Genomic DNA, 12,266 nt, shown 5'->3' with positions numbered 1-12,266 from the left:
TCCCTCCTATTGAATTATCGTCCGATTGCAATTACTTCTACTCTTTCTAAAGTAATGGAGAAAATCAACTCTTAAACTACCTAGAAACCTTCCGTCTGATCAACGATCCCAGTATGGATTCCGTCAGTATCGATCCCCTGGTGATATTCTGACTCATGTTACTCATTTATGGACAAATTCAATGGAAAAGTTTGGTGAAACACAAGCAGTTGCTCTTAACATCTCAAAGGCTTTCAATCGTTTTTGGCATAAAGGTCTTTAAACAAGCTTCCATCTTATGGTTTGGCAACTGTTTTTTGTAATTGGTTATCTGGTTCTCTGTGATCGCTCACTGAGAGCGATGGTAGATGGCTCTCTGTCTTCTAACTTCTCCAATAATGCTGGTGTCCCCCAAGGTTCAGTTCTTTCCCCCACTCTTTTCCTCTTGTATATTAATGACCTTCTTTCCGGCGCCTCCGTAGCCAGGTGGGAAGGAGCAGCAGTGCGTAGCACATGCTTCTTGATTAAACCGGGGTTCGAGCCCGTCACAACCAAATACGGAGGATGCGGAAAGGTCAGGGAATGACCACCGCATATCCCCGGAGCAATATGGCCTTAGTTGCTAATGCTCTTAAAAAAAAAAACTTTCTTTCCTTGACTGCAAATCCAATCCATAGTTTTGCTGATGACAGCACATTGCATTGCACTTTCCATTTTGGAGAAAACTTGCCCTGCTGAATCTGCTTCAACTTCTTGAATATCTGCTACCAATTCCTTAAATGCCAATCTCCAGGTAATTCTCCAGTGGGGCAAAGACAACTTAGTTGATTTCAATCCTTCTAAAACTCAGTCTTGTCTTATATCTCGCAAAAAAAGGATTCTTCTGCTTCTATGCTTATCTTTGGTGACACTCCAATTTCTAAGCAAAATGATATATCTCTTTTGGGGATTACCCTGACTTCTAATCTCTCTTGGCACAAGCACATTACAAATATTGCTTCCTCTGCATCTAAAAAACTTGGTTTTCTCTTTCGCTCTCGGCATTACTTTTCTTCCAAACAGCTGGTCACTCTGTACAAATCGCAAATCCGCCCTACCATGGAATATTGTTCCCACATCTGGGGCGGTCCTCCCAAAACTTCTCTCAGTCTTCTAAATTGCATTCACAAGAGGGCAGTTGGGTTAATTAATGACTCCTCTCTAACAGAGTCTCTTCACTCGCTGTCTCATAGATGTACTGTTTCTGCTGCATGCCTTTTCTACAGATACTTTCAAGGGCACTGTTCTTCTGAATTGGCTTCTATAATTCCCGCTCTCTCTTTTAAAACAGTTCGAACATGTGCCACCTCCAGCTAACATCCATTTACTGTCCAACTTCAAACTCACAGAACCAACTTTTCATCTTCCTCATTTATTCATTCAACTGCCATTTTCTGGAACAACCTTCCTTCATATGTATTTCCTGAAAATTCCAGTCTACAGAAGTTCAAGTCTAATGTCAACAAATATCTTCTTTCATCTTCTCAACTTCCAACCCAAGCAGGGTACTAAGTACTATAGGTTCTAATACCTCTCATGTTTGTTTGGCGATTTCATAAAAAAAAAAAAAATTAAAATTAAAATTTCCTAGTCTAAAGTTTCACTGTATATGTAAAAGAAAAACAGAATGGTTTTAAAAAAAAAACCTGGTGGATATGTAGCTTTTTTGAATCTATCAAAAGAAAAGTGAAGATATGTCTTAAGATGCTTTTAAGATGTGGAGATACTGTCCTGTAGAAGAAGCAAATCACAGACTTCTATCTCTAGGATAGACGTGAGAGTTACTTGCAAGGAGGAAGTGATATTCATTAAGATGTTTAAGGGTTATTCTCTTGGAGATGAGATAACATACTACCAGCCAATACAGATAAAGATGATATTACCAAGAAATTCATAACAATTATGCCAAAGTTTGGAGGTGTGCTGGAAAATAACAATACAAAAAGGTTCTTACGAACATGACGGCATACTGAGTTAAAACAACTTGAAAGTGTCCTTGTTGTATAGGCCATTAATGCGGTTTTTTTTTTTTTTTTTTTTTTGAGAACAAGCTTTTCCTAAAACTAAAAGATGTGCCATTTAATATCTGATGTGAAATGTGGTACAGGTCGACCATCACTAATCCAGCAGCGTTGGAATGTGGGGTGCTGTGTGAAAACTCACTAATCCAGCAGTGTGGGGTGCTGGATTAGTGAGTTTGCCGGATCACTGGTGGTTATTTTAGCACATACATTTTACCCAACAGCTAACCACCTCCTTCTACCTTTAATGCGTTGACTGCCAAGCTAGTTTAAGAAAGAAATTCTCCAGGGACCAAAAAATATTTTAAAATAAATATTGTAATGTCAGTGTTGTCGTTTTTTCACTTAAAATAAAAAAAAAAAGAAGAAGTCTTTTTTCATGTTGCACATATGTTTTTGTAACTAAAGTATGTTGGTTACTTTATTTCTTGAGAAGCTGTGTTGGCCACATGCTGTGATGCTACTACGGCATACATATGAAGGTCGTTTGTGTTTAGTTTATTCCACGCAGCAAGCGCTGCAATAAAACTAATTACGATAAAATAAACTCCAAACGTCGCAATAAGTTTGTTAGTATTGTTAGAGATTTTGTGAAAATAAGTTCGTTAGCGTGCCGTATTATCCATCATATTGTGTTGTGTTTTTCTGCAAGTTTGTATAAGTGTGCTGTAAAAAAAAATCTAAAAAGGAATGGCCAAAAGAAAATTGCTAAGATAAGAGGAACTGAGAGAAATTGCTGGAATTTACAATTAAGCAGAATTAAATTTCTCACAGACACACCACTGTCGAGTTTTTCAGAAGTTCAACTTTATCTGTTATGTATGGACAATGTACGGTGTTTGCGCTTTACACCACGAGAGGCACTTCCTTTATGCATTGGAACCATGGCTGGGGCTAAATGCAAGCAAGTTAAAATAATAGACGCAGAAAACCAAGTGGGAATGGCTTGCCAGTGTTTACGAGTTCGCACCAACAGCTGATGCTGCAACAAACGCCACCAAAACAGTAGAGGCAGGTCGGTGCGCTGACCCGGGAAATTTGAAATTACATTCATGGAAATAATGTCTGAATTAGCGGTGGAACCGGATTAGTGACGGTCGACCCGTACTAACACAATTGAATATCAGCACATCAATCAAACTAAAAGTAAGCAGATCAAAGAAATACAGTAGATGGAATGAGGTGTCAAGCTTAGTGACTTCCCAACAGAGAATCATTACATGATGTTGTTATATTAGTAATTGATTTGTTCATGCCATCACAGCAACGACCACTGAAACACCCTAGATTAATAGTGAATAAAGTAATCACCAAATGGGCTAAGATCCTGAATGTAACAGCTGACAACAGCTAAGGGATTCGCTAACCACAGTCAAGTGCTCAAGTGCAAGTCCAGGTTTATGGTATCGTGAATTTGAATCTGCGATACCATAAAATATGGCAATATTCATGTAGTTTGTATCCTATAAACTCCTCTGGTTCTATGTGGCTATTGCAGATTATAAACAGAAAATTAATTAATTACACTAGTCAACACGTAAAATGTTATGAAAATATCAATCTTGACTAATTTTATCTGCTGAACACAAAAATCACATTAAAATTTGTCAATTTGCTCTTGTTATCGAATTACAGTTGTGGTCTCTCATTAGCAAATTATTCTACCTTATCAACTATGGCTATTGGCAAAAAGCATGGCAACACTGCAGTTTCAGTACCACCACGATCTTATCACGTGATCGGCAACTGTCGCCTCACTCTGCATTGTGTGATATGTTGTCGCCTCAAATGTGTCTTCAACTCTGTTGCAGTAATCCTCAAATACAGTTAAAGTACTGGGTGAGTTGTTCTCAGTTAACAGTTGTTCTCTGTGAGATTCCTACTTTTTGCACAGTATACGTGTTGCGTAAGATTAATATGGCCCATATTGTGTGAATAGTCCGGATGACTTCTGTTATATATGTGGAGAAGTAAGATTAGCTTCAAGAAAGTGTCCATTAATTCGAGCCATAAAAAAAGGCCTACTTCTTGTACTTTGGGTGTAAAGTAGGCGACCAGGACAAGAACTGGGCTCCACACACATATGCTGCACTACCTGTTCATCAAAACTCAACATGTGGGTGAATCAAAAGGGAGGTTTTATGCCTTTCGCAGTGCCCATGATATGGAGGGAGCCAACAAATCACGTCACAGACCGTTACTTCTGCATGGTGCTTCCTATTAGAAAAGGGATGACAATGAAGAAAAAGTGGACAGCGACATACCCAAACATAACATCTGCAGCTCATCCTATGCCTCACGGTGAAATACTACCTATTCCTGAACCGCCAGACCGTTCTTCTGTACACTCTGATGAAGGTGAAGACAGTGATGAACATCAACTTGATATTCACAAAGTACACCAGCTGTCTACATCAAGGGATCCGTCATTTTGTCCAAACCTTTATCCTTCTGAACCACATAAGATCAGAGATAGTGAGCTTAATGACCTCATAAAGGATCTTGAATTGCCGAAGAATAAGGCAGAGCTTTTGGCCTCAAGGCTACAACAGTGGAATCTTCTAGATCATTCTCTGTTTGTTTGTTTGGGAATTTATTAGGCACATCGGCATCTGTGGCCATAGTGTGCCAAATCATTCTGTGAAAGTGACATTTCGTACTCAAAATAAAGACTACGATAAATTCTATCAAACAGAAGTTGAACTCACTGTCTGTAAGGATGTTGATATTGCATATGCCATCCACAAAAAATAAACATATGCAAACATGAAGAACATTCTCTTAGGTGTATGCTATCAGAAGTATGAATAGCAGATATGTGGTGATTTAAAGGTATTCACCATTTTATTAGGACTACAAAAGGGTTACAGTGAGTATTGTTGCTTTCTCGGTGGGATAGTTGTGCCGAGGATATGCACTACGAGAAAAAGAGTTGGCCTCAACAAAAATCATTAAGATCTGGAATGAAGAATGCAGCATTTGAACCTCTGGTAGATCCAAATAAAGTTTTGTTTCCACCTCTCCACATCAAACTGGGGTTCATGAAAAATTTCATGCATTCGCATACTTGCAAGAGAAATTCCCAAGACTTAGTACAGAGAAGATTAAGGCCACAGATAAAGCAACTTTTTAAAGATGAACAGTTCGAATGTGTCTTTAGTGATAGCAAGAAATCAGCATGGAAAGCCTTTCGAAATGTTTTGACTGGTTTTCTAGGAAATGTTAAAGCTGGCAACTACAGGCAGCTTGTGGAAGATCTCATTACTTCTTTTGAAAAACTGGAGTGCAACATGTCATTGAAGATACATTTCTTGCACTCACACCTGGATTTCTTCCTACCAAACTGTGGTGCCAACAGCAACGAACATAGTGAGCGCTTCCGTCAAGACATCGCAGCAATGGAACAAAGATACAAAAGCAAATGGAGTGTCGCCATGTTAGCTGATTATTGTTGGATAGTGAAAAGGGGATGCTCCCGAAGCTCAATACAAGCGAAAGGCGAAAAGTTCCCATGTTTGTTACAGGTATGTTTGTGGCTACATCTTACTGCCATATAAATAAAAAATACCTTGTATAAAAATAAAAATCTACTTTTTTCAAAAACAAGAGCCAATCTGTCATTTAGCAATAAATCTATAAAGTTAACTTACTTTCACGCCCTTAACACGATATGATCCAAAATTTGTTGTTTAGTGTTATTTACATGGCTTCCCTATTCTGCTGACCTAAATCCATTAGATTTTTAATTCTGGGGCCATGTGGAATACGGGACTGAGATGTTGATTCAAAACAGGTTACCACCTGCTTTATTCACAGAGTGTACTGTCTATAGCATGCTCTTCAATATAAGGCATGTATCTAGGCTGAAGGAGAACAGTGTTCTTACACTGTTCTTCTTCAGCCTAGAAGAAGAAGAACAATTGTAAGAACATTTGTGAATTCTTTTGTATTACAAAAAGGAGGGAAAGAAATTAATAAAGAAATGTAATAAATAAATAAAAAAGTAAAAGGTTACTAAGTGCTTCTTATTTGAGTAGTAAAATTTCAAGATGCTTTAAGTCAGTAAAATGGTGTTTACAAACCCATGTTCATAAATAAATTTTTTTTTTGACAACTAATGTACTGTTAGTTCTAAAGCATTATTATACATCTCATATTGTATTTTCTTTTCGGTGCCTCCATAGCCACGCGGGCAGGAGCAGCAGTGCGTAGATTTTTGATTAGACCGGGGTTCAAGCCCGTGCCCACCAAATATGGAGAATGCGGAAAGGTCAGGGAACTACCACCGCATATCCCCGGAGCAATATGGCCTTAGTTGGTAATGCTCCTAAAAACCAAATAACAAATAAACATTTTCTTTACAAAGAGTTGCCCTACTCAGTCATTTTCCCAGAATGAGAAGTATACTGCTATTTATTCTCGGATGAGCAATGACCCTGAGTATAAGAGACAACCTGGCTGTGACTTAATTGCACAACATGAAAAATGCCAAAAGACAACATGAGATATATATATATATATATATATATATATATATATATATATATATATATTGTTAGTGCTAAAAAATCATTCTGTACACAGCTATATAGTGAAAACAAAGTTTATGTAATGGGCATCATTACAAATTTTTCTAAATAAATTTTCTGTTTATACTCCAGGACAACCAAACGGTCAGAGGAGTTTACAAGATACACATAATACAAGAAACAGCACCATATTCAGCAGTCACTGGCTTGAACCCCGGTCACTCAAGGCACATGTACTTATGCACCGGTGCACCTGACCACTAGGCTACGGCGGCCTTTAGGCATCATTATACATTGTACTTCTCCTTCTAGTGAATTGCTACTTATTCAAAGTGCACGAGTTAGTCAATTCTTTGTGAGGTGATTCACAACAGATGCTGGACAATGATCTCTTTTATTCAAACTTTGTTTCCTTTCACTATATAGCTACATATAAAATGATATTCAGCATTAATAGTACACTGGTTGTATATATTTTGCTTGAAGATTTCTCTAAAACTGCATTGAATTATAACTTTTTACTAGAAACATAAGAGGAAATTTACTACAAGTAATTAAATTTGTGAAACATAAATAGTTACAATTAGATACTTAAAAAAAACCATATGTTTTGATCTCTTCCTTGAGATCTAAAACTGTAGTAAGAAAATAAAGAGTTAAAACTGTTAACTCCCATAACTAAAGTCCTTTGTTTTTTGTTACAGCTTCGCTGGTGCAGTCTTGACACTGGAGATTCAATATATCTCTGGTAATGCACCAGCTGTGTGGTACTACACCCAGGGTAGTAGATAATTAAATGGACCTGGGGGTAATTGTACAATCACAAAAGAAGTTATCTGAGCAGTGCACATGGGCTGCCAGAACAGTTTATGGGGTTTTGTCAATGATTCACAGGAATCTTGCTAGCAGGTATAACAGTCAAGTTACATGGCGCTGCTCTCACATCAATCATCACAAGTGAGTTGAGAACTCTTACGCTCAGGGCGTCTACCTGATTGTCAATGAGGAGAAAGCAATTTTCAAAAGTGCCAGCTAGGCAGTGGCACTCAACTGAGAATAAACAGCAATATACTTCTCCTTCTGTGCGTATGCTAATTTATTTCAACTGCATGAGTAGGACAATTCAGTGTGAAGGAATTCATATGAGATATTACTATAATGATTCTTTTATGCAAGTTTTGTTTGATTTCTATATAAGTACAGTCAGTTCTGCTATAATGTGCATTTCTGCAACGTGAATTTGCTCCAACACGACTTATATATTAGGAAACATGCGACTATAACGCGATTTTCGCATTATTGAGACGAAATCGCTCCTGTGCGATTTCATCTACGAGTAACACCAGGTGAATGCAAAACCCAGCACCAAGCTGAACGTAGGGACCTGCACAGCAATACATACAAGTTTACAAAGCTTAAAAAATGTCAAACATCAAATGTGTGACAGCTATATTTCCCATTTACTGTAGCTGTATTGGTCAGAGACACACCATTGTCATTCACTGTATTCACAAGATAACGGGTGATATTGTAAGCCTACTCATGTTTTCAGAAGCTCACATATTTCTGTTTGAACAGAAATTTCATGAGGCGGGATAGTGCGATAAAAACAATTTGCAGTTCCCCTGTTTACTGGGCTTTTCTGTTAGTGCAATGTAATTATAAATGGGCAGTAAACTTGATCTTATTGCATTTAAGATAATACTGATAACTGTAATTGTGTGGGTTTTTACATTATTATGGTGAAATGTGTTTCCCCTTCACTGAAATCATATAAAACACATAAATAAATTTTCAGAATCTTCTCTTCATTCCTATTTTTTAAGCTTCGTAAACTCGTTACTCCGTATGTCACATGTGCAAATTGTGTGTGCCATGTTTGTCGTTATTGATTGCTTATCTTTTTTACTGTTTTAAATTTTACAATCAAGAAAAAAAAAAAATGTCAGTGAACAGAAATATCAATTAGTATGCATATATCATCATCATCATCATCATGAACTTGGTCTGGCTTAGGTCTTTTAAGACCTGTTCCGTTGTAGCTCTTGGAGGTGGTTTTGATCTCACCATCGTTGTCTTGGTCGACGCACATCTCTCTTGCCTGTAGGTTTGTAGTTAAAGGCTAATTTTGGGATCCGGTCTGGGTTCATTCTTTCTATGTGGCTGATCCATTTTTCCTGATACCGTTTTATGTCATTTACAATGTTATCTACTTTTAATTTCTCGCGGATATCCATATTTCTTTGGTGGTCTAGTCTTGTAACGCCTAATAATGGTCTTAAAAATTTCATTTGTGCTGCTTCTAGTTTGTGTGCATCTTTCTTATTTATGACCTAAGTCTCACAGCTGTAGAAGAGGGCTGGTTTTGAAGTGATGTTGTGCAGTCGTAATTTTATTTCGGTTGTCATTTGTTTTCCGAAGTGGCATTTACTCGTTCCATTCATTTTATTATATTTTTGTAGTTTAGTGTGGATGTCTTTCCCTTCATTTGATATTAGATTTCCCAAATAGGTGAAGTCAGATATTTGTTCTATTATTTTATCATCAATAACAATTTTGACTCTTTGTATGTTCTTTCCACATAATCCCATTGATTTTGTTTTTGAGGTGGAGATTTTCACCTCATACTTTTTACCTATTTTATTAAGTTCATTTGCTGCTATCTGTAGTTCATCTTCGGATTTTGCAATTATAACCTGATCATCAGTATATAATATAGTTTGGATTTTATTCCTGTTGTTCAACTGTATTCCGTTGTTAATTGTTTGTTTCCATTCTTTAAGAATTTTATTGATGTAGATATTAAATAAATTTGGTGATAGTCCACATCCTTGTTTCACTCCTTTATTGGTGTTAATTGGGTCTGATAGTTGGTCATTAGAATATTTTATACAGACTTTTGAATTTTTATATAGGCTTTGGATCACTTTCCGGAGTTGGGTTTGGATATTTTCTTCAAGTAGAATCTGCCAAAGTTTTTCCTGGTATACATTGTCATATGCTTTTTCATAATCAATAAAGAGCAGAAATGTTGGTAGATTGAATTCTCTCCTTTTCTCCAAAATTTGTTGTAGCGAGAAAATGGCATCTATTGTGCTTCTCCCTTTTCTGAACCCACATTGTTCTTCTTCTAAGAATTGTTCACTGTGTTTATTAAGTTTATTCTTTAGTATATTAGAGTATAGCTTTGCAGCAGTTGACAGCAGTGTTATCCCTCTGTAATTGTTAGGGTTATTTCTGGAGCCTTTTTTTGTGTAAATTGATTACTATTCCTGTTTCCCAATCTTTGGGTATCTGTTGCTTATGCCATATGATGTTAAATAATTTTGGTAGTGCGTTTTTTTAGTAAGGTGCCTCCATATTTAAATAGTTCTACATTCAAATTGTCTATGCCTGGGCTTTTTCGGTTTTTTGATTTTTGTAATAGTAACTCTAGTTCTTCCACTGTTATATTTTCTTCATCTTTGGTTATCATGGATTCAACTTCCACTTCCCTAGTGCCTGGGTTATACCATAGTTTGGAATAGTGTTGCTTCCATTCTGCTTGGGAGATGGAGTTGGTTTTTATTTGATCATTTGTGTCTAGTTGTAATTTCTTAAAAATTTTAAAACCTCTTCTCTGTGGGCCCGTGATATCACGTTCTAAAGATTTAACAAATTTATCCCAGTCATCTCGTCGGATTCTTCTGGTTAGTTTTCTGACTTCTGCTCTAAGCTTTTTATATTTTATGTGTAGATGTAGAATGTGTAGATGTAGATCTTTAGTTTGTAGGAACAGTTTATAGGTCTTTTTTTTTTTTTTTTTTCTCATTGATTGTTTGTTTCAATTCTTCATTCCAAGTTCTTAGCCAGTTTTTATTTTTTATAGGTTTATATCCAAGACTTTCTTCAGCAGTCCCAGAATTGATTTTTTCATGTTTGACCAGATTTCCTCAACATTATCACTTTCATCTGATTTGAGTTTATCTTTCAATCAACTTTCATACAGGAATTTAGTGCTTTCGTCTTCCAACAAATGTATTTTTAATTTCTTAGTAGTTTTTATTGGTATTTTCTTCTTTTTAATAAGATAATTTCTTTTTATTTTGAAAGTGCTTTCTACTAGGTAGTGATCACTGTCAATTTCACTGCCTCTGAATACTCTAGTGTCTCTAATTTTGTCATTTAAATTTTCATTAATAATAATATAATCTATTATAGACTTTGTGTTTCTTGCTTCCCATGTGAATTTATGGATATTCTTGTTTCCGAAAAAAGTATTCGTAATTTTAAGTTTATTAAAAATGCAGAAGTCTATCAGGCATCTTCCATTATTGTTGACCATGGGTTCGCCTTCTGATCCTATACATTTGTCTACTGATTGAGCACCAACCCTTGCATTAAAATCTCCTGCTAGTATGAGATACTCGTTTTTGTTAGTTTGGTCTATGATCTGTTGAAATTCGTCATAAAATTCTGTGGTTTCATCAATGTTGCCTTCTACTGGTGCGTAGAGGCCAATGATTGTTATTGTATAAGATAGAATTTTTAGTCTTAATTTCAATATTCTGGGTGATATCCAAAAGTAGTCTATTATTTTGCTTTCCCATTCTTTCTTTATTATAACAGCAACTCCCGATGATGCCCACATTTCACTTGGTACGCCGGAGTATATCATTATGAAGTTACCTATTTCTTTGGATCCTTTGTAGTATGCATATATTACAGCATTAATTAAGCTATGTATGTAAGCATACAGTCTCCAACCAATACAAGGTATCCTGTCATGATAGAGTGCTATATTTACTGTAATATTTATTTATTTGTTTGTTAGAAATTTAAGATGCTTAAAAGTGTGTTAGCAATTTTATTGGGTTTCTAACTTTTTTAAGTGTTTTACTTACCAGACTGAACATTTTTTTTGAGTGCTCTTCACCTATCCCTATTTTTCTTATAAGCCCTGTTGTTTTTAATGTGCGAAATACCATAATGTGGAGATTTTTAGGAACATATGTACAGTGTTATAGCAGAACTGATTGTACATATAAAATGATACTTTTGCACTAACAATATGTTAGTTACATAAATTTTCTGTATCTTGAAGTATTACTCTAAAACTGCATGGAACATTTTTTCTTTGTTACTGGCTCCTTCAATAATATCCTAAAGTTTGGCAGGAGAATTTAATTCACTCCTGCATATCAAAAGTTCCCAATAGTTCAGTGAAGCAGTATATACACAAGTTCATAAAATAACTTTCATATGCCTAAATTATTTATTAAGAAAATTTTAAATAACGCGTTTTTCCAGATGATAATAGAGTGATTGACACTTACTTGTGAATAACCTCTCCTCCGCTCCAGTATTCCTCAACTCTGCATTGAATCAATGAAAATTTTCTCTAATAACATATTACAATATGTATGTCCATAACTAAATTATCATATGCTAAATGGACTGAACTTTATCTTAATTCAGTCATCTTTAAAATAATCAGCAACTCAGTGGTAATTCTAATTTCATTCTGTAAGATGACTTACAAGTGATTTTAAATTAAAATCTTTATAAATCACCAAGATTAATATGTATACAGATTGTGTCATTCAATATTCTGAATTAAATAAATATCAACAGCAAATCATGCTTAATATTCAAATAAATTCAACAATCTTGAGAAATTTTGGGGAAAAAAATCTTACAACAAAATAAATTTATCCGT

The 12,266-nt window shown here is 35.7% G+C and overlaps 1 protein-coding gene across 6 annotated transcripts in view; it reads right to left on the bottom strand.

Annotated features, from left to right (window-relative positions):
- Nucleotides 1-12,266, bottom strand: part of LOC150080831 (DNA (cytosine-5)-methyltransferase 3A-like) — a 945,959-nt gene that overhangs the window by 191,262 nt on the left and 742,431 nt on the right. For 5 of the 6 annotated variants that reach the window (XR_016547435.1, XM_090382019.1, XM_090382022.1 and 2 more), the window contains one exon: nucleotides 11,884-11,922. The exons of the other annotated variant lie outside the window; for it this stretch is intronic. Coding sequence is in view for 4 of the 5 variants with exons in the window: in XM_090382019.1 (XP_090238145.1) it covers nucleotides 11,884-11,922 (39 nt within the window). In the remaining variant the exon portion in view is untranslated. The remainder of the gene's footprint in view (nucleotides 1-11,883; nucleotides 11,923-12,266) is intronic. 6 annotated transcript variants of the gene reach the window in all.

The sequence above is a fragment of the Mastigoproctus giganteus genome, chromosome 9 (genome assembly GCF_048544385.1).
Source record: "Mastigoproctus giganteus isolate SK-2022 chromosome 9, ASM4854438v1, whole genome shotgun sequence".
Classification (NCBI taxonomy): domain Eukaryota; kingdom Metazoa; phylum Arthropoda; class Arachnida; order Uropygi; family Thelyphonidae; genus Mastigoproctus; species Mastigoproctus giganteus.
This window is presented reverse-complemented; position numbering and strand designations above follow the sequence as displayed.